This window comes from Schistocerca cancellata, chromosome 10 (genome assembly GCF_023864275.1).
Source record: "Schistocerca cancellata isolate TAMUIC-IGC-003103 chromosome 10, iqSchCanc2.1, whole genome shotgun sequence".
Taxonomy (NCBI): domain Eukaryota; kingdom Metazoa; phylum Arthropoda; class Insecta; order Orthoptera; family Acrididae; genus Schistocerca; species Schistocerca cancellata.
Window position 1 is genome coordinate 99,473,739 of NC_064635.1, and position 21,901 is coordinate 99,495,639.

General features: G+C 45.2%; 1 protein-coding gene across 1 annotated transcript in view; it reads right to left on the minus strand.

The window, feature by feature from the left end:
- Window positions 1–18,133, minus strand: part of LOC126106169 (organic solute transporter subunit alpha-like) — a 38,811-nt gene extending 20,678 nt beyond the window's left edge. Inside the window, exons 1-3 of the mRNA XM_049912408.1 lie at window positions 18,067–18,133; window positions 17,757–17,911; window positions 17,344–17,585 (exon numbers count right to left, since the gene is read on the minus strand). Of these exons, the coding sequence (XP_049768365.1) occupies window positions 17,344–17,585; window positions 17,757–17,911; window positions 18,067–18,133 (464 nt within the window). The remainder of the gene's footprint in view (window positions 1–17,343; window positions 17,586–17,756; window positions 17,912–18,066) is intronic.
- Window positions 18,134–21,901: the final 3,768 nt, after the last annotated feature.

Consider the following 21,901-nt stretch of genomic DNA (forward strand, 5'->3'; position numbering starts at 1 on the left):
TGTTTGTGCAATGACGTGTGGTTTCTGATTCTGGTTGGTTACATTTCGGTTTTCCTTCGCACGCAAATCGAGTGTGGCTTTAGTTACTGTTAGTTTGTCTGGTGTTCTGTACTGTGACTGGTTTGTTCAGATTTTCGGTTCTGTGGAATCGGACGGAAATATGGTAGCGCTTCCTTTCTCGTCCCAGGCACTCTAAACATTGTATTCTGGGGGCGTAGTGCAGACCGCCAGTTCCGGCTTTGGCGTATTTTTCCATCGTTGTTTTTGGTTTGTCGGATGCCAGGTAGCTTCAGCAAGTTATCACTAGTCATACGTTGGAGTGCCACTAGTCTGAGTTACCATCTGGCGAAGTGATGCAACTCTTGGGCAGCCTATCGCATCGTTCGCGAAAGTGTTTGTTGCCGGACCTCCTCAGAGGTCGTTATTGGAGCACCGTCTCGATTAGTTGCTTGTTTTTTTTTTTAAATTAACTTTTGCTATTGTATTTGCTGTTTTATAGAAGGTTTCAAATATTTTTTATAATTTTGTTGCCGATCCTGGCGTTTAAGGCCTTCAGCTGTGATTGTGGCCATTTGCCTTAAAATTCTAATTTGTACTGGTGGTTTAGCAATAAGCCTTAAAACCTTATTTACTGCCATTCCTGTGTCTGATATCTTCTGCTGTGTTTGTGGCTACATACCTTTTAATATTTCAATACCCGTAAGTGGTAACTGCAGCGAGTTCTTAAACAATCTTAATTTATTGCCATTCTTGGTGAGTAAGACCAGCTGTGATCACAGTGGCCTGTTTTCTAACATTATCTGTATCTGTATTTTATAGTGATTTGCAAAACTGTAACGCAATTAAACCACTATTATTTACACAGTTGTTTATTTCTTCGTTAATAACGCGTGGTATTTTTTATTTATTGTTGAGTCTGGAATTACTGTTTTAAAAATAAATGTGTGCAACTGAAAAAGGCAACCAATACTAACTGATTATGGCCCCATCCACAATCGTAACCGAATCTTGCCTTCCTTCATAAGCCAGGTTTCAAGTGTGATACAATAAGTGTGGTAGAAATAAGTTGCAATATGTAGAATAAAGTGATATGCTACCTTTGGTTGTGTAATATGGTCTAAGTAGCGTGTTGGTTGATAGCAGCCTAATTCTACCTACTTCATATGAGAAGGTCTCAGTAGAACCTCGAGCTGTTCTCATCTCAAATAATGTGTGCTTATGTAGGTTTGCTATTCTTGTGTGTATTGATTTATTACTTGGAATTATGCGTCTTAGTCACTGTGTGATATTCAGTAGTTGTTTGTTTGTCTAGTTGTTGGTAGTTGTGCTATATTCTGTGTGATACATCAGATACATACACACCTGGTGTTATACAAATTATATACTGACTGAGCATTTGATACATGGAATACATAAATTTTAGCTTTACCTGAAGAATAAACTTATGGTTGTAAATTTATTAGTAGAAAGAGAATGTAGTTCATTGCTAATTGAGTGCAGTATTTCTTAAACCATACGTTACATTTTCAGTTTTATGCATGGTTTATACAGAAAATATTTGATAAGTAACATAAATTAATTGTAGCTTTACATAAAGAAGAGGATATACTTCTGCCAATTGAGTGCAGTATTTCTTAAACCATACGTTACATTTTCAGTTTTATGCATGGTTTATACAGAAAATATTTGATAAGTAACATAAATTGATTGTAGTTTTACATAAAGAAGAGGGTATACTTCTGCCAACAGATAATGAGACGAATAATACATTACTGTACAGTGTACTATAAACAATACACAATGTGTCATTGGGGAGATGGAGCCTCGAAATAAAACTTCTTCTAGCCTTTTCCTCCCAAGCATGGTTACCTTATTACTAGAGTATTAGTATGTGGTGTCACTGTTTGTGTCAGCGCTTTTCTTGTTTTATGATTGTTACTCCCTGTTGTATTGTTTGTGGCTGTGTTATGGCATACAGTGTCATGTGTTGTTGGTTTGGGTCACTTAAATGTTAATCCCAACTGGGTCATGTTCACTTAGTGTGTTGGTTCCTTCCTCAGTGTGAGAATCTGTTATTATGCTTGTGTTCTCCATTGTTAAGAAACCACATCAGATGACGTCAGTGTGTTTTCAAGTTTATTTTGAATTTCTTTACAGATTAAAACTCCTTGCATGGCTGACTGCTTGAACCCAATATCTCGTCTGTTGGCCTGGATTTTGTGTATTGATACACTAAACTGTTTTGATCTGTAAAAAATATTCATAACTGTATAATACTTTCCACTGCTCGGTGGAAGATGTGTGTGTGTGTGTGTGTGTGTGTGTGTGTGTGTGTGTGTGTGTGTGCGCGGCCCTAATGCACACACATGCCTGTGTGTGTACTTGGTTTATAGGCACTCAACAAAGGGGTTACTCACTAAAATAGACAGATGTGGTTAAAACATGTAAAACTTTAATACAATAAAAAAATCCGCTTCAGTTGCCAGTAATTTCGTTTTTATTGCACGACCGGTTTCTAACCGTAAACCTCCATCGTCAGTTGCGATCAAATAATTTTATTATGGCACCTGAAAATCTTCCTTCAGGCTTCAAAACTGGTCATGCAATAAATAATACATTACTGGCAGCTGAACCAGATTATTTTATTTTATTAATATGTTCCTCAGTTGCGGGCATTTGCTGCATTAAATATTTGGATATAAAACTTGAACAGATGCTAAAATACATTCTTATTTAAAATTGCACTCATTTTCTCCCAGCCTCAATCATCGACACCATCATGTTTACACTTTTTCGCAACTTCTAAGATTCTGAAAATCTGCTCTTATGTTCCAAAATATTTTTAAACATGGATAACACAAGATAAAAGCAACAACAATGAGACAGAGACACATTGCTTGAATAATATCCGTAAAAGAAAGATGGATGAACCAACCACCTTGATTCCAAGTTACATGGTCTACACTCATATTTCAAAGACCAAGTAGAACACTTCAAAGAATCTTAAAACTGGTACCAAATTCGTCTCACTGTGAGCTAATGCAGACAGTGAATATGCAAGTAAATGAGCCCCTGCCGTCTTGTTTGACAATGAGAAATGGTCAACTAAAATGTGGCGAACTGTGACTGCATGCCACGTGCCTAACGCTGGAGGAACCTCTTGCAGGATTAAGAAGACATGCATCAGATGGCTGTGTACTAAACATTGGCAACTGAAAGAATCGTACCTTATCTGTGTGTTTGTGAGGGGATGTGCCGTTGCTGCATTTTTGAGTTCACTACCTTTAGCTTATTGCCCACCACGTCCACCCATCCTTCTTCCCAGCTATGCATGACCCTGTATCTCGGCAGTGAGGTGACAGAACGTGGGATGACAGGTAGAGATCAGAAGTGGGGTCTAAATGCTTTTAACTCGCCAACAGTCCTACGATGTTACCTCCATAGTGTCTATCCCCGTCCACTTGGAGACTCACCACACTAGTCTCTGCTGCTGCCCATTTAACTGAAAACTCGTTGCTTGAGTATGTTGTGGCTACAGGAGGACTATATCAATGTAGAAATGATAATGAATACATGACTTCACAAGTATATCCGAGAATTCCCAACATTGCCACTAGATAGAGAAGTGATGGGCATGACGATTATTTTACCAATGCATTGACCAACAAGTTAGCAGAGAATATTGTAGAATACTGTTATTCATGTGTATATACTTGCTTTTTCCCTTCAGCTTTGCTTGTTTAAGCATTTGACACCTATATTTCACACATCTCCTCCCCACTCTCTCTGTCCACATCTCCCTCCCTCCTTCCATCTCTCTGTGCATCTCATCTTCTCACCTCCAACTGTCCATCTCCTCATCCCTACTCTCCCTGTCTCTCCATATCCTTCTCGATCTATACCATCCCCTCTCTCTGACCATATTTTGTATACATCCTCCCCACCCTCTCTTCGAACATCTCCCCCTCTTCCTTCTCCACATGCCCATTGTCCCACCTCATCTTTCAACTGCCTTAAACATCTCCTCCTCCTCTCTCCTCTCTCTGTCCATCTCCTCCTCCCATTCTCTGTCTATCTCCTCCAATATCTCTCTGTGTCCATCTCATCCACCCTCACACTCCTTATGTCCACTACATCCTCCCACCTCTCTCACTACCCATCATTTCCTGCCCAACTCTATCTGCATAGCAATGCCCATTCACATGCATAGCTCCTGTACGACATACCAATACGTCATGTACAACACACATCCTTTCCCTCTGTGTGATAATCTCATTCTCTGTCCGCCCATCTCCTGTGCCATCTGTCTTTCCATCTCCTCTTGCCTCCTCTCAGTATACATCTCCTCCTCTTCCTCCCTCCCCCTCTTTGTCACCCACCTCATCACTCCTTATTCATCTCCACATTCCACTTGTACTATTCATTCCTCCTGCGCCCGCCCCATACCTATCTCCTCCTCCCCCTCTCCTTATCCATGTCTTCCTACTCTCCCTCTGTGTACATACCCTGTTCTATCCATGTCAAAAGTTTCCATTCCGTGTCCATGTGCATGTGTAGCACTTGAAAAATCGGCCCATGAAGCAGCCTAATACTACTGCCACAACATGCAGATTGTGCCTACACATTATTGGCTTAAAAATTTGTTTTCCTTTTTTGCTGTGGCATATACACTACTGGCCATTAAAATTGCTACACCACGAAGATAACGAGCTACAGACGCGAAATTTAACCGAAAGGAAGAGGATGTTGTGATACGCAAATGATTATCTTTTCAGAGTATTCACACAAGGTTGGCGCCGGTGGCGACACCTACAACGTGCTGACATCGGGAAAGTTTCCAACCGATTTCTCATACACAAACAGCAGTTGACCGGCGTTGCCTGGTGAAACGTTGTTGTGATGCCTCGTGTAAGGTGGAGAAACGTGTACCACCACTTTTTCGACTTTGATAAAGGTCGGATTGTAGCCTATCGCGATTGTGGTTTATCGTATCGCGACATTGGTGCTCGCGTTGACCGAGATCCGATGACAGTTAACAGAATATGGAATCGGTGGGTTCAGGAGGGTAATACGGAACGCCGTGCTGGATCCCAACGGCCTCCTATTACTAGCAGTCGAAATGACATGCGTCCTGGTTGTAACGGATTGTGCAGCCACGTCTCAATCCCTGAGTCAACAGATGGGGACGTCTGCAAGACAACAACCATCTGCACGAACAGTTCGATGACGTTTGCAGCAGCATGGACTATCAGCTCGGAGACCATGGCTGCGGTTACCCTTGACGCTGCATCACAGACAGGAGCGCCTATGATGGTGTACTCAAAGACGAACCTGGGTGCACGAATTGCAAAACGTTATTTTTTCTGATGAATCCAGGTTCTGTTTACAGCATCATGATGGTCGCATACGTGTTTGGCGACATGGCGGTGAACGCACATTGGAAGCGTGTATTCGTCATCGGCATACTGGCGTACCACCCGACGTGATGGTATGGGGTGTCATTTGTTACACGTCTCGATCACCTCTTGTTCGCATTGAGGGCGCTTTGAACAGTGGACGTTACATTTCAGATGTGTTACAACCCGTGGCTCTACCATTCATTCGAGCCCTGCGAAACCCTACATTTCAGCAGGATAATGCACGATTGCATGTTGCAGGTCCTGTACGGGCCTTTCTGGATACAGAAAATGTTCGACTGCTGCCCTGGCCAGCACATTCTCCAGATCTCTCACCAACTGAAAACGTCTGGTCAATGGTGGCCGAGCAACTGGCTCGTCACAATACGCCAGTCACTACTCTTGATGAACTGTGGTATAGAAGCTGCATGGGCAGCTGTACCTGTACACGCCATCCAAGCTCTGTTTGACTCAATGCCCAGGCGTAACAAGGCCGTTATTACGGCCAGAGGTGGTTGTTCAGGGTACTGATTTCTCAGGATCTAGGCACCCAAATTGCGTGAAAATGTAATCACATGTCATTACTACTACAATATATTTGTCTATTTAATACCCGTTTATCATCTGCATTTCTTCTTGGTGTAGCAATTTTAATGGCCAGTAGTGTATCGCCGCATGTGATTAGCCGAGCGGTCTAAGGCGCTGCAGTCATGGACTGTGCGGCTGGTCCCGGCGGAGGTTCGAGTCCTCCCTCGGGCATGGGTGTGCGTGTTTGACCGTAGGATAATTTAGGTTGAATAGTGTGTAAGCTTAGGGACTGATGACCTTAGCAGTTAAGTCCCTTAAGATTTCACTCACATTTGAACCATTTGAATAGTAGTGTATCATTGAACTGGGAACCTAGTCTATGCTTTGGATGCATCGCTCACTCATGGACTGACTTTGTTGATGAACACAGAGAGCGGCGAAACTGACTTGGTGGGTGTTGTTTCAGACTGCTTGACTCTTACCTTGGTTGTCGGCCGGTTCTGTCCCCACTATACCGTTGAACTGGGAGCCTGGTCGATGCTTTGGCTGCATCGTTTTAAATGGTTCAAATGGCTCTGAGCCCTATGGGACTTAACATCTGAGGTCATCAGTCCCATAGAAATACTTAAATCTAACTAACCTAAGGACACTTCACTTAAAACTTCCGGGCTGATAGGCCGTGGTCGAAGTATAAAAGTCTTCCCTGACGTTTCGTCTCCGACTGCGGGAGACATCCACGGAGGTTCAGCTGCGAACTGCGAAGAGAACTCGAGGAAGCGCTGATCATATAGGTTCTACAGAGGGCGCCACTGTCCATCTCGGGGCGTCGGCTATGAGACTGTCTCTGGTATTGCCGACATTCTCGATTGAAAGTAATCGATAGTCACGCTTGCGGTGCAACGCTGACAACCAAATTTTATCCAAAAAATGGTTCAAATGGCTCTGAGCACTATGGGACTCAACATCTTTAAGTCATAAGTCCCTTAGAACTTAGAACTACTTAAACCTAACTAACCTAAGGACATCATACACACCCATGCCCGAGGCAGGATTCGAACCTGCGACCGTAGCAGTCCCGCGGTTCCGGACTGCAGCGCCAGAACCGTTAGACCACCGCGGCCGGCAATTTTATCCAGTTTAACACCTTCGTCTTCCCTGTTAAAATTCACGGTGTTTATCAATCTCGATAGCCTCTCTATACAAGCGTGCATAATAATGCGAGGTTTTTGATATGACGCTCGTCTCGCTGAATTTTATTTCATGATCACCTTCCTGGTAAAGATGTTCCGCTACGGCCGATTTATCCGTGTGACCCAGGCGGCAATTCCTCTTATGTTCAACAAGACGGGTGTTCACACTTCTCTTTATGGTACCAATGTAAACCTGCCCACAATTACAAGGAATTTTACATACCCCCGGTGTAGCCCAAGGGTGTCGTGCATCTTTCGCCGACCTTAAAAATTCTTTTATTTTCCTGGTAGGTCTGAAAATAGTTTCCACTCCATACTTGCCTAAAACTTTCCCAATGCGGTCTGTGACCTTACTAATGAACAGAAGAAAAACTTTGCCCTTGGACGACTGTTGTTCGTCGTTACTCCTGATTCTCTGCCTAGAGCGAAGTGCTCGATCTATATCCTTGCTAGAATAGCCATTCTTCACGAAAGTTGACAGTAGATGTTCAATCTCATCTTTGAAATAAACAGGTTCACAAAGTTTGTACGCCCTGTCTACCAAAGTTTTCATTACACCTCTTTTTTGTCTAGGGTGGTGGTTTGAATCTTTGTGTAGATAACGATAAGTATGTGTGGGCTTTCTATACACCTTATGGCCCAACGTTCCGTCCCGTCAGCTTTAACTCCGTGGATGTCTCCCGCAGTCGGAGATGAAACGTCAGGACAGAGTTTTATACTTCGACGACGGCCTATCAGCTCGGAAGTTTTAAGTAAAGACAATATCGGCCGTGAAAGCTTACATTGTATGATCATAACCTAAGGACACCACACACATCCATGCCCGAGGCAGGATTCGAACCTGAGACCGCAGCGTTAGCGCTGTTCGAGACTGAAGCGCCTAGAACCGCTCAGCCACACCGGCCGGCTGCATCGTTTTACTTGTTCAGGATCAGGCATCTTGTCTGTTTGGCTAAAATTGTGGACGTCGTGCTGAGGAGGTTTCTGCATTGGGGAGTTGCTTATTTTACTGTTACTTGCTGCGTGCGCTGTGGCCTCCTACTACACTTTTGGAAATGGAAAAAAGAACACATTGACACCGGTGTGTCAGACCCACCATACTTGCTCCGGACACTGCGAGAGGGCTGTACAAGCAATGATCACACGCACGGCACAGCGGACACACCAGGAACCGCGGTGTTGGCCGTCGAATGGCGCTAGCTGCGCAGCATTTGTGCACCGCCGCCGTCAGTGTCAGCCAGTTTGCCGTGGCATACGGAGCTCCATCGCAGTCTTTAACACTGGTAGCATGCCGCGACAGCGTGGACGTGAACCGTATGTGCAGTTGACGGACTTTGAGCGAGGGCGTATAGTGAGCATGCGGGAGGCCGGGTGGACGTACCGCCGAATTGCTCAACACGTGGGGCGTGAGGTCTCCACAGTACATCGATGTTGTCGCCAGTGGTCGGCAGAAGGTGCACGTGCCCGTCGACCTGGGACCGGACCGCAGCGACGCACGGATGCTCGCCAAGACCGTAGGATACTACGCAGTGCCGTAGGGGACCGCACCGCCACTTCCCAGCAAATTAGGGACACTGTTGCTCCTGGGGTATCGGCGAGGACCATTCGCAACCGTCTCCATGAAGCTGGGCTACGGTCCCGCACACCGTTAGGCCGTCTTCCGCTCACGCCCCAACATCGTGCAGCCCGCCTCCAGTGGTGTCGCGACAGGCGTGAATGGAGGGACGAATGGAGACGTGTCGTCTTCAGCGATGAGAGTCGCTTCTGCCTTGGTGCCAATGATGGTCGTATGCGTGTTTGGCGCCGTGCAGGTGAGCGCCACAATCAGGACTGCATACGACCGAGGCACACAGGACCAACACCCGGCATCATGGTGTGGGGAGCGATCTCCTACACTGGCCGTACACCACTGGTGATCGTCGAGGGGACACTGAATAGTGCACGGTACATCCAAACCGTCATCGAATCCATCGTTCTACCATTCCTTGACCGGCAAGGGAACTTGCTGTTCCAACAGGACAATGCACGTCCGCATGTATCCCGTGCCACCCAACGTGCTCTAGAAGGTGTAAGTCAACTACCCTGGCCAGCAAGATCTCCGGATCTGTCCCCCATTGAGCATGTTTGGGACTGGATGAAGCGTCGTCTCACGCGGTCTGCACGTCCAGCACGAACGCTGGTCCAACTGAGGCGCCAGGTGGAAATGGCATGGCAAGCCGTTCCACAGGACTACATCCAGCGTCTCTACGATCGTCTCCATGGGAGAATAGCAGCCTGCATTGCTGTGAAAGGTGGATATACACTGTACTAGTGCCGACATTGTGCATGCTCTGTTGCCTGTGTCTATGTGCCTGTGGTTCTGTCCGTGTGATCATGTGATGTATCTGACCCCAGGAATGTCTCAATAAAGTTTCCCCTTCCTGGGACAATGAATTCACGGTGTTCTTATTTCAATTTCCAGGAGTGTATAAGATGTGTGGGACGGCGGGTTAATTTTAAATAAGAGCCTGAAAACTAATTTTGCGGTCAGCCAGGAAGCTATGGAGGACAAGTCCACATTCCTCTTATGCTCAATGAAATTAATGTTCCTACACTCTGTTTAGTCATTGGTATCAGGAACTATGATTATAGATAAAAGTTTTGACTTCTGTCTGATTAGTATATGCAGTAAAAGTTCACACGCACAAACACAGTAACATTCCTCATAATAATAATAATGTCCGTATCATAGAAGCGCTATGAGCAGTTCAGAGGTGACCTCTACGGTAAATTGCTCGCCTTAAAAGTGGAAAATAATCTCGCCACTTGCCCCGCAGTTTGGTCAACATTACTGGCGGCACGCAAACAGTTACTTGCGTGAAATCTGAGCGAGCCAGGACGGTGTATAGTCCTCGCGAGTTCACTTCCTATTTGTATCGAAAATACGCATTTGGTAGCAGCCTGGCTGTGACTTCATTGATAGCTGGGTGCGAAGCGTGTCTGTTATTGCCTCGCAGGCCTTATATACGGGCGCAGCGGACGGCCGAAGGGGACACCTGCCTTCATCCGCTCTATCCTCGGGCAGCGGCATCTAAATGGCCGCTTTCACGGACAAGTATTATTTAATAACTCGGTCATGAATCAATTTAATATCTTTATAATGTTTATATCAATGGAGTTAAGTTGCCTTTAATTACAGAAAAAGTTCTAGATCTATTGCCGGCGATAATTTTTAGAATGGAACCTATGGCAGAACGTGACCTCTGAACTACAACTTTAAGAGTCTTGTATTGATTGGTATCTACGCCAAAGTCTTTAATCTTGTTGTACCTTTATTACTTAATTGATGTAATCACATGCTGCATCTGGAATTAATATACACTGAAGAGCCAAAGAAACTAGCATAGCCATCCATATTCAAATACAGAGATATGTAAACAGGCATAATACGGCGCTGCGGTCGGAAACTCCTATATAAGACAACAAGTGTCTGCCGTAATTTACCATCCTCCACACCTACAAATCTGTCCCATCCTCTGTTATGCCAGTCCCACCAGGATATCTGCCCCCCGCCCCCCAAATTCTATAAGTCCCTCCAGATCCTCGAGCACCATGCACTTCGCCTCGCCTTCCGTATACGCCTCCCGTCCCCCAAGCGCATCCTCTACGACCTGATTCCTTTCCCCCATCTGCTCCTATTCCTCGAATATATCTGCATACTTTACACCTCCCACCGACTTGATCCCCCTCACCCCCTGGTTGCTCCTCTCCAACCCTCGCCCCCTGCCACGCTTTCACTGTTGTGTCCCCCCTACCCTCCATCTCTACACCCTTCATCTCCTTTCCCAAGGTGGCTTCCATCAACTTCCCCTCCTGGACGATGCCATCTCTCCCTCCATTTATCCCTCCTATCAACTCTGATCCTCACCCCCCCTCCTTTCCTCCGTCCTTTCCCTGGGCTCCCTCTTCCCCTCTTCCATTCTGTGTTTCTCCCTGCCTAACCTCTCCCTACCTCCCTTCTCCCTTCTCCCCCCCGAGTCCTTTTGTCTTCCCGTCCTCTGCCTTCCCCACTCCCTGTTGCGTCTGCCCAGCACCCCCCACCCCTCTTATGGGTCCTCATCCTCCATTGGCTCCTTTTCCCCTCCCCCCTTCGCTTTTCCTCATCTTCCCCCCTTTTTTATTTTCCCATCATCTGACCAGTTTCCCCCCACCTGTTCTCGGCTGTGGTATGTCATATTTTGGTGCAGTGTTCCAGTGACTGTTCAGTGTTGTTTCGTCTTTTCCCGTGTTGCGGACAGAAACTGTGCTGTTGCTGGGTGTGAATTTTGTCTTTTGCGATCAGAAACCAGATTGTCGCTATGTTTTCTTAATTGTCTGTCTATTATTTTACCTGTCTGCTTCATATGTATTTTATTAGCATCATCATCCCTTTGTTCTCTGTTTTAAGTTCCACGATTTTTTCGCCATGTTACCCTTTGTCTCCGATTTTCTCGCCTGTTTTTTTTAATTATACATTATTTTCTCCTTTTTAAAAACAAAGTCTGTAGGCTGAAGAGCGGTATACTAAGCTACTGCCAGCCCTCCCTCTTCGGGGGTATTCAATAAAGGAAAAAATGCCGTAGTTGTTAGATCGGTTACTGCTGCTACAGTGGCAGGTTATCAAGATTTAAGTGAGTTTGAATGTGGTCGACTCATGAGTAATGGGACACAGCATCTACAAGGTAGCGATGAGATGAGGGTTTTTCCGTATGATCATTTCACGTGTGTACTGTGTATATCAGGAATCCGGTAAAGCATCAAATCTCTGACATCGCTGCGGCCGGAAAAAGATCCTGGAATTACGAGATCAACAACGACTGAAGAGAATCTTTCAACGTGACAGAAGTGCAACCCTGCACAAATTGCTGCAGATTTCAATGCTTGGCTATCAAAAGGTGTCAGCGTGCGAACCATTCAACGAAAATTAATTGATGTGGGCTTTCGGAGCCGTAGGCCCACTCGTGTGCGCTTGATGACTGCATGACACAAAGCTTTACGCCTCGCCTGCGACCGTCGACATCGACGTTGGACTGTTTTTTGGCTGGAAACATGTTGCATGGTCGAACGAGACTCGTTTCTACGGGTAAGGAGACAACCTCATGAATCCAGGGACCATGCAAGTCAGCAGAGGACTGTTCAAGCTGGTGGAGGCTCTGTGATGGAGTGGCGCATGTGCAGTTACAGTGATGTGAGACCCCTGATACACCTAGATACGACTCCGACAGATGACAGGCACGTAAGCAGCCTATCTGATTACCTGCATCCATTCATGTCCATTGTGCATTCCGACAGACTTGGGCAATACCATCAGGACAATGCGACACCCCACACGTCCAGAATTGCTACAGACGCTCCAGAACACTCATCTGAGATTAAACGTTTCCGCTGGCCAACAAACTCCCCAGACATGAACATTATTGAGCATATCTGGGATGCCTTGCAACGTGCTGTTCAGAGGAGATCTCCACCTACTCGTACTCTTACGGATTTATGGACAGCCCTGCAGGATTCACGGTTCATTTCCCTCCAGCACTACATCGGACATTAATCGAGTCGTGTTGCGACACATCTGCGTGCTCACGGGGACCCCACACAATATTAAGCAGATGTACCAGCCCTTTGATTCTCCAGTGTATTTCGTTGAGATATAACGAGTCAGAAGCTACCAGTACCTAGCCCTCCATATTCTCCTTGATGTTGGACCCAAAGATGATACATCAACCCCGGTGTTTATCCACTACACCAAACAAAAATTCAGGCTGTCAGACGGCTGTTATCACAGCACAGGCTGAAGCTTACTAGTCTGAATATACCTTATTTGTCCACTCATTACGACATACTCGTTTTCATGCGTCCTCAGCAGTTTGCCAACATCATTCTGCACTGGACTGTCGACGTCGTCAGGTCCACAAGACCTTCAGCGCTCCAGTGTCGGGACAGAACATCTTTCTGCTACAGACGGACAGATAAGACGGGGAATGCCCGATGCTCTGCAGTACTAGCTCGTAACTGTGGGCGATTCTTTCCAAGCAAGCAACACAGCTTCAGCGGCATACTCGTATAAGCATGGCAGACCTGTGTGGTTCAGACTTATCCTTCTGTTTTGTTCGAACTCACTTGTGTCATAATACCGCGTTCTTTAATGTCAGCAGTACTTCTCATGTTTTCACCTCCACTCATTCTGAAAGCATAGTGTCTCAGTACTGCAGCTAAACCTTATGAGTAATTATTAATATCGTGTCAGAAACATAGATATAAACACAGTTTACGCAATTTTTGACAGATCTACACAGTTCATGTAATCTTTGACTAAAATTTTCCACTTTCAAGGCAATTTTCAACACCTGGTGGAGGTCAACTTACGTTCAGGTGGCTGGACACAGTTGACACTGAATCATATGTTGAAGAGTCTGTTCTTCCCCGCAGTCACATTGGATTTTGTTTTCTTCAATGTAGCAGGTGTTGACAGATGTGAAAATTACCGAACTATCAGTTTAATAAGTCACAGCTGCAAAATACTAACGCGAATTCTTTACAGAAGAATGGAAAAACTGGTAAAAGCCGACCTCGGGGAAGATCAGTTTGGATTCCGTAGAAGTGTTGGAACACGTGAGGCAATACTGACTCTACGATTTATCTTAGAAGAAAGATTAAGGAAAGGCAAACCTACGTTTCTAGCATTTGTAGACTTAGAGAAAGCTTTTGACAATGTTGACTGGAATACTCTCTTTCAAATTCTGAAGGTGGCACGGGTAAAATACAGGGAGCGAAAGGCTATTTACAATTTGTACAGAGAGCAGATGGCAGTTATAAGAGTCGAGGGAAATGAAGGGGAAGCAGTGGTTGGGAAGGGAGTGAGACAGGGTTGTAGCCTGTCCCCGATGCTATTCAATCTATATATTGAGCAAGCAGTAAAGGAAACGAAAGAAACATTCGGAGTAGGTATTAAAATCCATGGAGAAGAAATAAAAACTTTTAGGTTTGCCGATGACATTGTCATTCTGTCAGAGACAGCAAAAGACTTGGAAGAGCAGTTGAACGGAATGGACAGTGTCTTGAAAGGAGGATATAAGATGAACATCAACAAAATCAAAACGAGGATAATGGAATGTAGTCGAATTAAGTCGGGTGATGCGGAGGGAATTAGATTAGGAAATGAGACACTTAAAGTAGTAAAGGAGTTTTGATATTTGGGGAGCAAAATAACTGATTATGGTCGAAGTAGAGAGGATATAAAATGTAGACTGACAATGGCAAGGAAAGCGTTTCTGTAGAAGAGTAATTTGTTAACATCGAGTATAGATTTAAAAGTCAGGAAGTCGTTTTTGAAAGTATTCGTATGGAGTGTAGCCATGTATGGAAGTGAAACATGGACGATAAATAGTTTAGACAAGAAGAGAATAGAAGCTTTCGAAATGTGGTGCTACAGAAAAATGCTGAAGATTAGATGGGTAGATCACATAACTAATGAGGAGGTACTGAATAGAATTGGGGAGAAGAGGATTTTGTGGCACAACTTGACAAGAAGAAGGAATCGGTTGGCAGGACATGTTCTGAGGCATCAAGGGATCACCAATTTAGTACTGGAGAGCAGCGTGGAGTGTAAAAATCGTAGAGGGAGACCAAGAGATGAATAAACTAAGCAGATTCAGAATGATGTAGGCTGCAGTAGGTACTGGAAGATGAAGTGGCTTGCACAGGATGGAGTAGCATGGAGAGCTGCATCAAACCAGTCTCAGGACTGAAGACCACAACAACAACAACCACCCCCATTCTGCCAGGTTAACCCGTGATCTGCCTACTACTGACCTCGGCCTATCCAACGACATCCAGATTGTCCAATTATCATCATGACCTGGAGTTAAAGATTCAGAAAATCTTTTCCTGCCAGGAGAGTGGGATGTCTCAGCCCTCCACAGTTGCAGCTTGGCATCTTCATTGATGGATGTAGTTCTTCCGATGTTCTGAGGAAACTTTTCCTTGACAGTGGTTGGGGGTAGGGTTGTTGCCCATGCGTGTGATGCGTTTTTTCTTGCCCCATTTCGTTCTTTCTGTGATTTCTAATTTCTCTTCGAACAGCAGGTGGTGCAGTTCCTCCAAGTAACCTGTTATAATTCGGTACGTGTTGTTTAGGGCAATATCCATCTGTCTGGAATGTGCTGACTTATACGAAACGGGAAAGGCATACTCTGCAGAGAGTAGCATAATGCCGTTGCTGCATTGTGATCTGGTCAGTTTTCTCAGTAGGTTGTTCCTGGTAGAGACTTTTGATTTGAAATTCATGCAGTCTTTTTTGAACTCTGGAGATCCGTCAAGTGTTATTCCTCGGGATTTTGGAGAGTCACAGTGTTCAAATTTAATCCCCGTCCATTCTATCTTTAACTTATGGGTGTTTTCCCAATTTCTCATATGGAAAGCAGACACTTGTGTCTTTGATGAGATTGGTTTAAGCTGGTTTATTCTGTAGTATTTTGACTTATCTTCAAGAGCACTCTTTATAAATGACAGTGGGGTGTTGTGGAGGGCGAAAAAGGGCAGAACAATTTGTAAGCATACTGTTTATTCCTCTAGTAATGCTCATAGTGGAGCACTCTGCCGGCCGAAGTGGCCGTGCGGTTAAAGGCGCTGCAGTCTGGAACCGCAAGACCGCTACGGTCGCAGGTTCGAATCCTGCCTCGGGCATGGATGTTTGTGATGTCCTTAGGTTAGTTAGGTTTAACTAGTTCTAAGTTCTAGGGGACTAATGACCTCAGCAGTTGAGTCCCATAGTGCTCAGAGCCATTTGAACCATTTTTTGGAGCACTCTGCTTGAGGACCACACTTTACAGAGAAATCGCCATTAAAAGTCTCACATGGCCTCGCACTGACAGGCTACTTGAAAGCTTAGGATATAAGACAGAAGGCATGTTTGATCAGGAATGAAGCACCGATATATCTCTATCGTATCTGGACCAAATTTCAGAGACTATATCATTCCCAGCACTAGCTTAAGGGGAGGTTTACTATCTCTTGGTTCAAAAAAATCTATTTTTTTAAATTGCATTTTTGGATCCATAAAAGTGTTTGGAATCCACCCCGGAAACGGTTTTTCCGAATGCGGAACGGAAATGTCTGTTTTTCGCGGTTGAAGAAAAAAATGCACCTGCCTAAAATCGGCCTTTTTCACGCACCAGTTTTTTTCCTTCGGAGGGCGACTTATTGTACCGGTGCTTGGGAGGAAACACAAAATTCAAATGAAAATTTGAACGAGTGTGTTCGGAAGTTATCCCCCAAGCATTTGCATTCTGTTGCGAAGATTGTGGAGATTGCAAATTCTGAATACCATGACAACGACGGACGTCACCCTGGGACTCTATTCGACGCAGTTCGCCAAGCATTCGGTCGACCACCGAATTCAACCGGCCGAAAACCGCTTGTCACCGGCCGTACGAGCGGCTCTGGAGCAGTGCAGGATGGCCAAGATCGAGCAGAACGCCTGCTGTGAGCAAGAGGAAGGACTAGTTTATGGACGCAGAATAACAGATTAAACGTATGTTGCATAATATTGCATTTATATGTAGTCAAAACTTCAAACGCGTTTTTCTGGAAATGACTTTTTTTATCGCGCGGTATGGTAACTTCAAATCTACTGAACCGATTGGCGTGATTATTTGTTTCCGACGAAGCTAACTAAATTGCCTAGGAGTTGTACCACTTTTATTCCGATCCATCAACTATAAATATTTTTACTTGGTCGACGAAATCGAAAAATGGATGAAAAAAAACCTTATTTTTTTCAAATGACTGCGATTTTTTTTTTCCTATGGTCCAAATAACTTAAGCGAGGTACAACTCCTAAGGAATCTTATATACTTGGCTAACGTCAACTCAATTTTGATTTCAGACGAGCCGGCTGACCCGTGACATACAGCGCGTGGAGGTCTACATCGAAATTTTGTTTCGTTCCGACGGACTTCTGCCTTTGCTCTTCGACATTTCCGATCGAAAAAAATCCAGTTTGTAGAGGAAATATCAATAAAAATTTTGATCGAATTTCATATTGATATCTCTAACACATCCCGAGAAAAAAATTCTTAAGGAACATGCTTTTTTTCGAGCCAAAGATAGTAAACCTCCCCTTAATGCTACGTTGATTCAACGCGACCGTAGAAACACATGTTACGACCTGAGGCAAGGTACGAGTCTTGTGTTGGGGTTGAGGCGATACGCACTTGGAGACCTCTAGCGGCGAGCAGCAGAGACGGCAGCACGGGCAGCAGCAGCAGGGCCCTGTGATTGGCTGGAAGGCGGCTGGACGCAGCTTGAGGGTCAGCTCCTCCTCACCGCCGCCGTACGCCACCAGCAAGCAGAAGAATTTGTACAGGCACACCACGAAGGTGCCCTGCAGCACCACCTCCACCAGGAAGTCGGCGCGCGGAACCAGCAGCGACAGGAAGACGATCACTGCACCCACCTACGGCATCATCACACACCTTGTTCACTGACTGGACAGCAGGCATCGTGGACCCTATGTGCATCGCCTTCTCCAGGAAGTTCACAGGCGACAGCAATACTGACTGGAATATGGTCGGGACTCCTGCCATCGGCTCCAGGCGCCAGATTTGTACATTATCAGGAGCCTCACTTCCACCAACAAGTTAGCTTGTGACTTTACCAACATGAGAACTGTTCCTTGGCAGCATCTCTGCAAACCATCCTTTGTACTCTCCACCCAGAAAACTTCGTAGAGCATTTTCAGCAGAATACCATCCTCCAAGAAGTTGGCATGAGGCCTCAGCACTGATAGGAACACAAACACCACACCTCTCTCTGGCCTAACAATCCACATTTGGTGACATGACAGCAGAAACTTGCAAGTAACCAAAACTATTACATCTCACTAAGATGCTGGTACTTGGTATAAGCGCTGAGGGGAGCTTGCTCTGCAGTCCTACCTGTGCTTCCAAATACCATGTTTGGTAACTGAACAGTTGACAACATGGACATTACCAGCAGCATCATGTCTGATACGCCCGGCTAAATCCGCAGGACAGGACAGATAGAATAAATTGTGGAAAGGGACCAAAATAAGGGGATGTCAGTTACACTCAAACATACAACATTACAAGAGCCCAAAATATTTTTTTAATCACACAACTTTAATCTTTGGGACTTAATTACTGGCTGAAAGCCACTTTAATTTAAAAATGGCTAAAGGCCAATAACTTAAAACGCAAGCATAATCAGAAATTTAAAAGGCAAGCCTTATCTTAAAACTGTTCTTTAGTTAGGCTGAAGTAAACAACCTAAATTCAAATCGGCTGAAGGCCAAAGACTTAAAATTCAAAAATTTTCTAAAATTCCAAAGGGCTTACATGAAACAGTACTTTAAACTAGGCTGAAGGCCTTAAGAGTAAAACAACTCTAATTTAAAACAAAAATCGGCTAGAAGCCATACAAGTACAAACAACAAGAATAAATTTAAAAAAAATAAGGCAGTACACACAAGGGCACCCAGATGTTCGAGGGTCGGCCTGTAATTCAAACACTAATGCTCGCTTAGGTGAGACAGCCAGTCGGGCCAACCATTCACGATCTAACAACAACCGAACTGACCGACAGTTAGGGGACCCACCGACAAAGTAACTTCCACTTCACTTGACCAGGGTACAACAACGTAGAAGATATTGGCGCCCACAACCAATCATACACAGAGCTGTCAAACTATACACCATGCTGGACAGCAACAACACAATGAGGAAACTATACTGCCTGAAATTTACGTCAATGGCCAGGGCACGTAACCAGAACAAAATGTGTGTGAAATCTTATGGGACTTAACTGCTAAGGTCATCAGTCCCTAAGCTTACAGACTACTTAAACTAAATTATCCTAAGGACAAACACACATACCCATGCCCGAGGGAGGACTCAAACCTCCGCTGGGACCAGCCACACAGTCCATGACTGCAGCACCTTAGACCGCTCCGCTAATCCCGTGCAGCAACCGGAACATTAACGGCCACAAGGCAGAAGATTCCGCTGGTGCACTTCAATTCAAATAACCAAATACAGTGAAACTCCACCAGAGGGTGGCTAGAATTTTCCAATTTGAAAACCACGTTGTTGCTCTCAGGAATACCCCAACAGCCGACAGCGAACTCCAAACGACACAATGTGAACAGTCTTGACTTGCTGGTAGAGTAAATCAAAACTCAGCTTTCATGTCCAGGGTCGGTGAGCCACGGACCTGGTAGCAATGGGAACAGCGCCACACACTCTGACACAACGTAGAGACCGCCAGTGGGCCCGGCCACACTGTGCCCCACCGAGATTTCCTCACTGCTCCACACCAACCGACCGACTCCTCAGAGCCAGTATGTCAACAACATTTAAAATAACTTGTCCATCAAAATCACACAAACTACACACAGTTTCACGAACACTTGCACGAAGAACCAGACAATGCTAACTGCAGTGACTGTACAATAGCAGGGACGAATCATGAGTCGGCTCACACAGCCAACCTATAAGCGATCGCCAGCCAAATACACGTCATCCGGCAAGACGACCGACCGACGATCAACCAAAGTCGTCGCCTCTCCAATCATGTGTGTCGGCAACCGTCGGGCGAGTCATGGCGGTCCAGACCTCACTGCTGCTGCGCCCTGACTGAACTTGTGCCACGTGCCAACTCAAACACTGACAGGTCCGAACTAACTGGTGGCACGTTCCAACTGGCTTCGACACACGACGAATGGGAAGTCTAGCAGTCCCATAAAGATAATACAGCAGAGCTTATATCGATAAGTGCTGCTGCTGCCGCTCACGGGCAGGCAAAGAACCAACTCAGTGACACAAGTAGTTGAAACTAACATAACGAGATGGCAGTACGGCAAAAACAGGATGTTAAATAAGAGATGGCAAGAACACGAGCACGCACTGCTCAACGTCCTCCAAGAAGTTGACAGACACAACCAGCAAACAATCAGTACTGGCTCTGAGCACTATGGGACTCAACATCTTAGGTCATAAGTCCCCTAGAACTTAGAACTACTTAAACCTAACTAACCTAAGGACAGCACACACACCCATGCCCGAGGCAGGATTCGAACCCGCGACCGTAGCAGCCTCGCGGTTCCGGACTGCAGCGCCAGAACCGCACGGCCACCGCGGCCGGCCAATCAGTACTCCTATACCCTTGGACCCAAGCACCACGTTTGCTGAATGGACAGTAAACATCGTGGTCATTACAGCTAGCACTACCAGGAAGTCGCTGCAAAGCACCACCACTGACATTACTGTACACAACACTCTCACCTCCAGCTCCACACATGTTCTTTGACTAGACAGAACACATCACTGACTTTACCCACAAACCGCGCTGATTATCAGTTTGACCTGTAGCACCAACAGCAACAAGAAGATGATCACCGAATCCACCTGTAGCATTAAGCAGCTTGCTTGACAGCCATTTGGACAGTACACTCACTGAACATTGCATGCGTCACTGTGCCCACCTAGGAGGTCTTGTGTTGGTAGACACAAGATGGAACCTGTCAGGCGATAGTACCAAATCCATGTACTGCTTAATCTTTACCTTTTGGACATGCACATGGACATCCAAACGGATGAGGACATGATAAACAATGCTGGACAAAAATATTACCAAAGATACGATCCGAAATTATACCACTTAATTCTTAGGCCATCTGTTATAATTGCTGTAACACGAGGAAGGATAGAAAAGTATGAAATATTGTTTCTTGTCGGTGTACAGTGTACTAGGAGTCGAGGTGATTTTTGGTGCACAAGATGCGAAATTTAAATATGAAGAGTTGCCACCTTTGACAGTAACAACAGAGGATGACGGTTTAAATCTCAGTCCAATCATCCAGGCCGCGTGGGATGAGCCGCGCGGTCTCAGGGGCTGCAGTCATGGACTGTGCGGCTGATCACGGCGGAGGTTCGAGTCCTTCCTCGGGCAGGATAATTTAGGTTAAGTAGGGTGTAAGCTTAGGGACTGATGACCTTAGCAGTTAAGTCTCATAAGATTTCACACACAAAAAAAAACAATCATCCAGATTAAGGTTGTCCGTTTTTTCCCAAGTTTTCTCCATACAAATCCCGGGATGGTTCCTTTGAAAATGCCAAGGCCGATTTCCTTCCACATTCTTTCATAATCCGAGCTTGTGCTCAGTCCCTAATGAACGTGGTGTGGACAGGATTTTAAAATGGTTCAAAAGGCTCTGAGCACTATGGGACTTAACATCTTAGGTAATCAGTCCCCTAGAACTTAGAACTACTTAAACCTAACTAACCTAAGGATATCACACACATCCATGCCCGAGGCAGGATTCGAACCTGCGACCGTAGCAGTCCCGCGGTGAGGATTTTAAACTCTTACATATTCCTTCTTTCCTTGTAGCAATAACGGATCTCACCTAGTTTCCCATAGACTCAAACAGAGTCTGTACAACTGATACAAATAAGTCATCCTGGGCTGCTTCATTTCAGTGCCAGAGTTCATCAATCATAAGTGGCTTGTGAGTCCTGTCACGCCAGTCTCTTGGTGGCGCATTGGCACAGTTGTCAGAGTTTATTGACATAAGAGAGCAAGTATTTATTGTAAGAGGTGACATGGCTGCTAAATTTTATTAATGTACGAAGTGTCTTGGACACAATGAAAAGAAAGGAAATGTGATTAAGTAATAATGTTTAACACGAAATACAGACAGATACAGTGCTGGGAAGAAACAACAAGTAAGACCGAAAAGTATGGTAAACATAG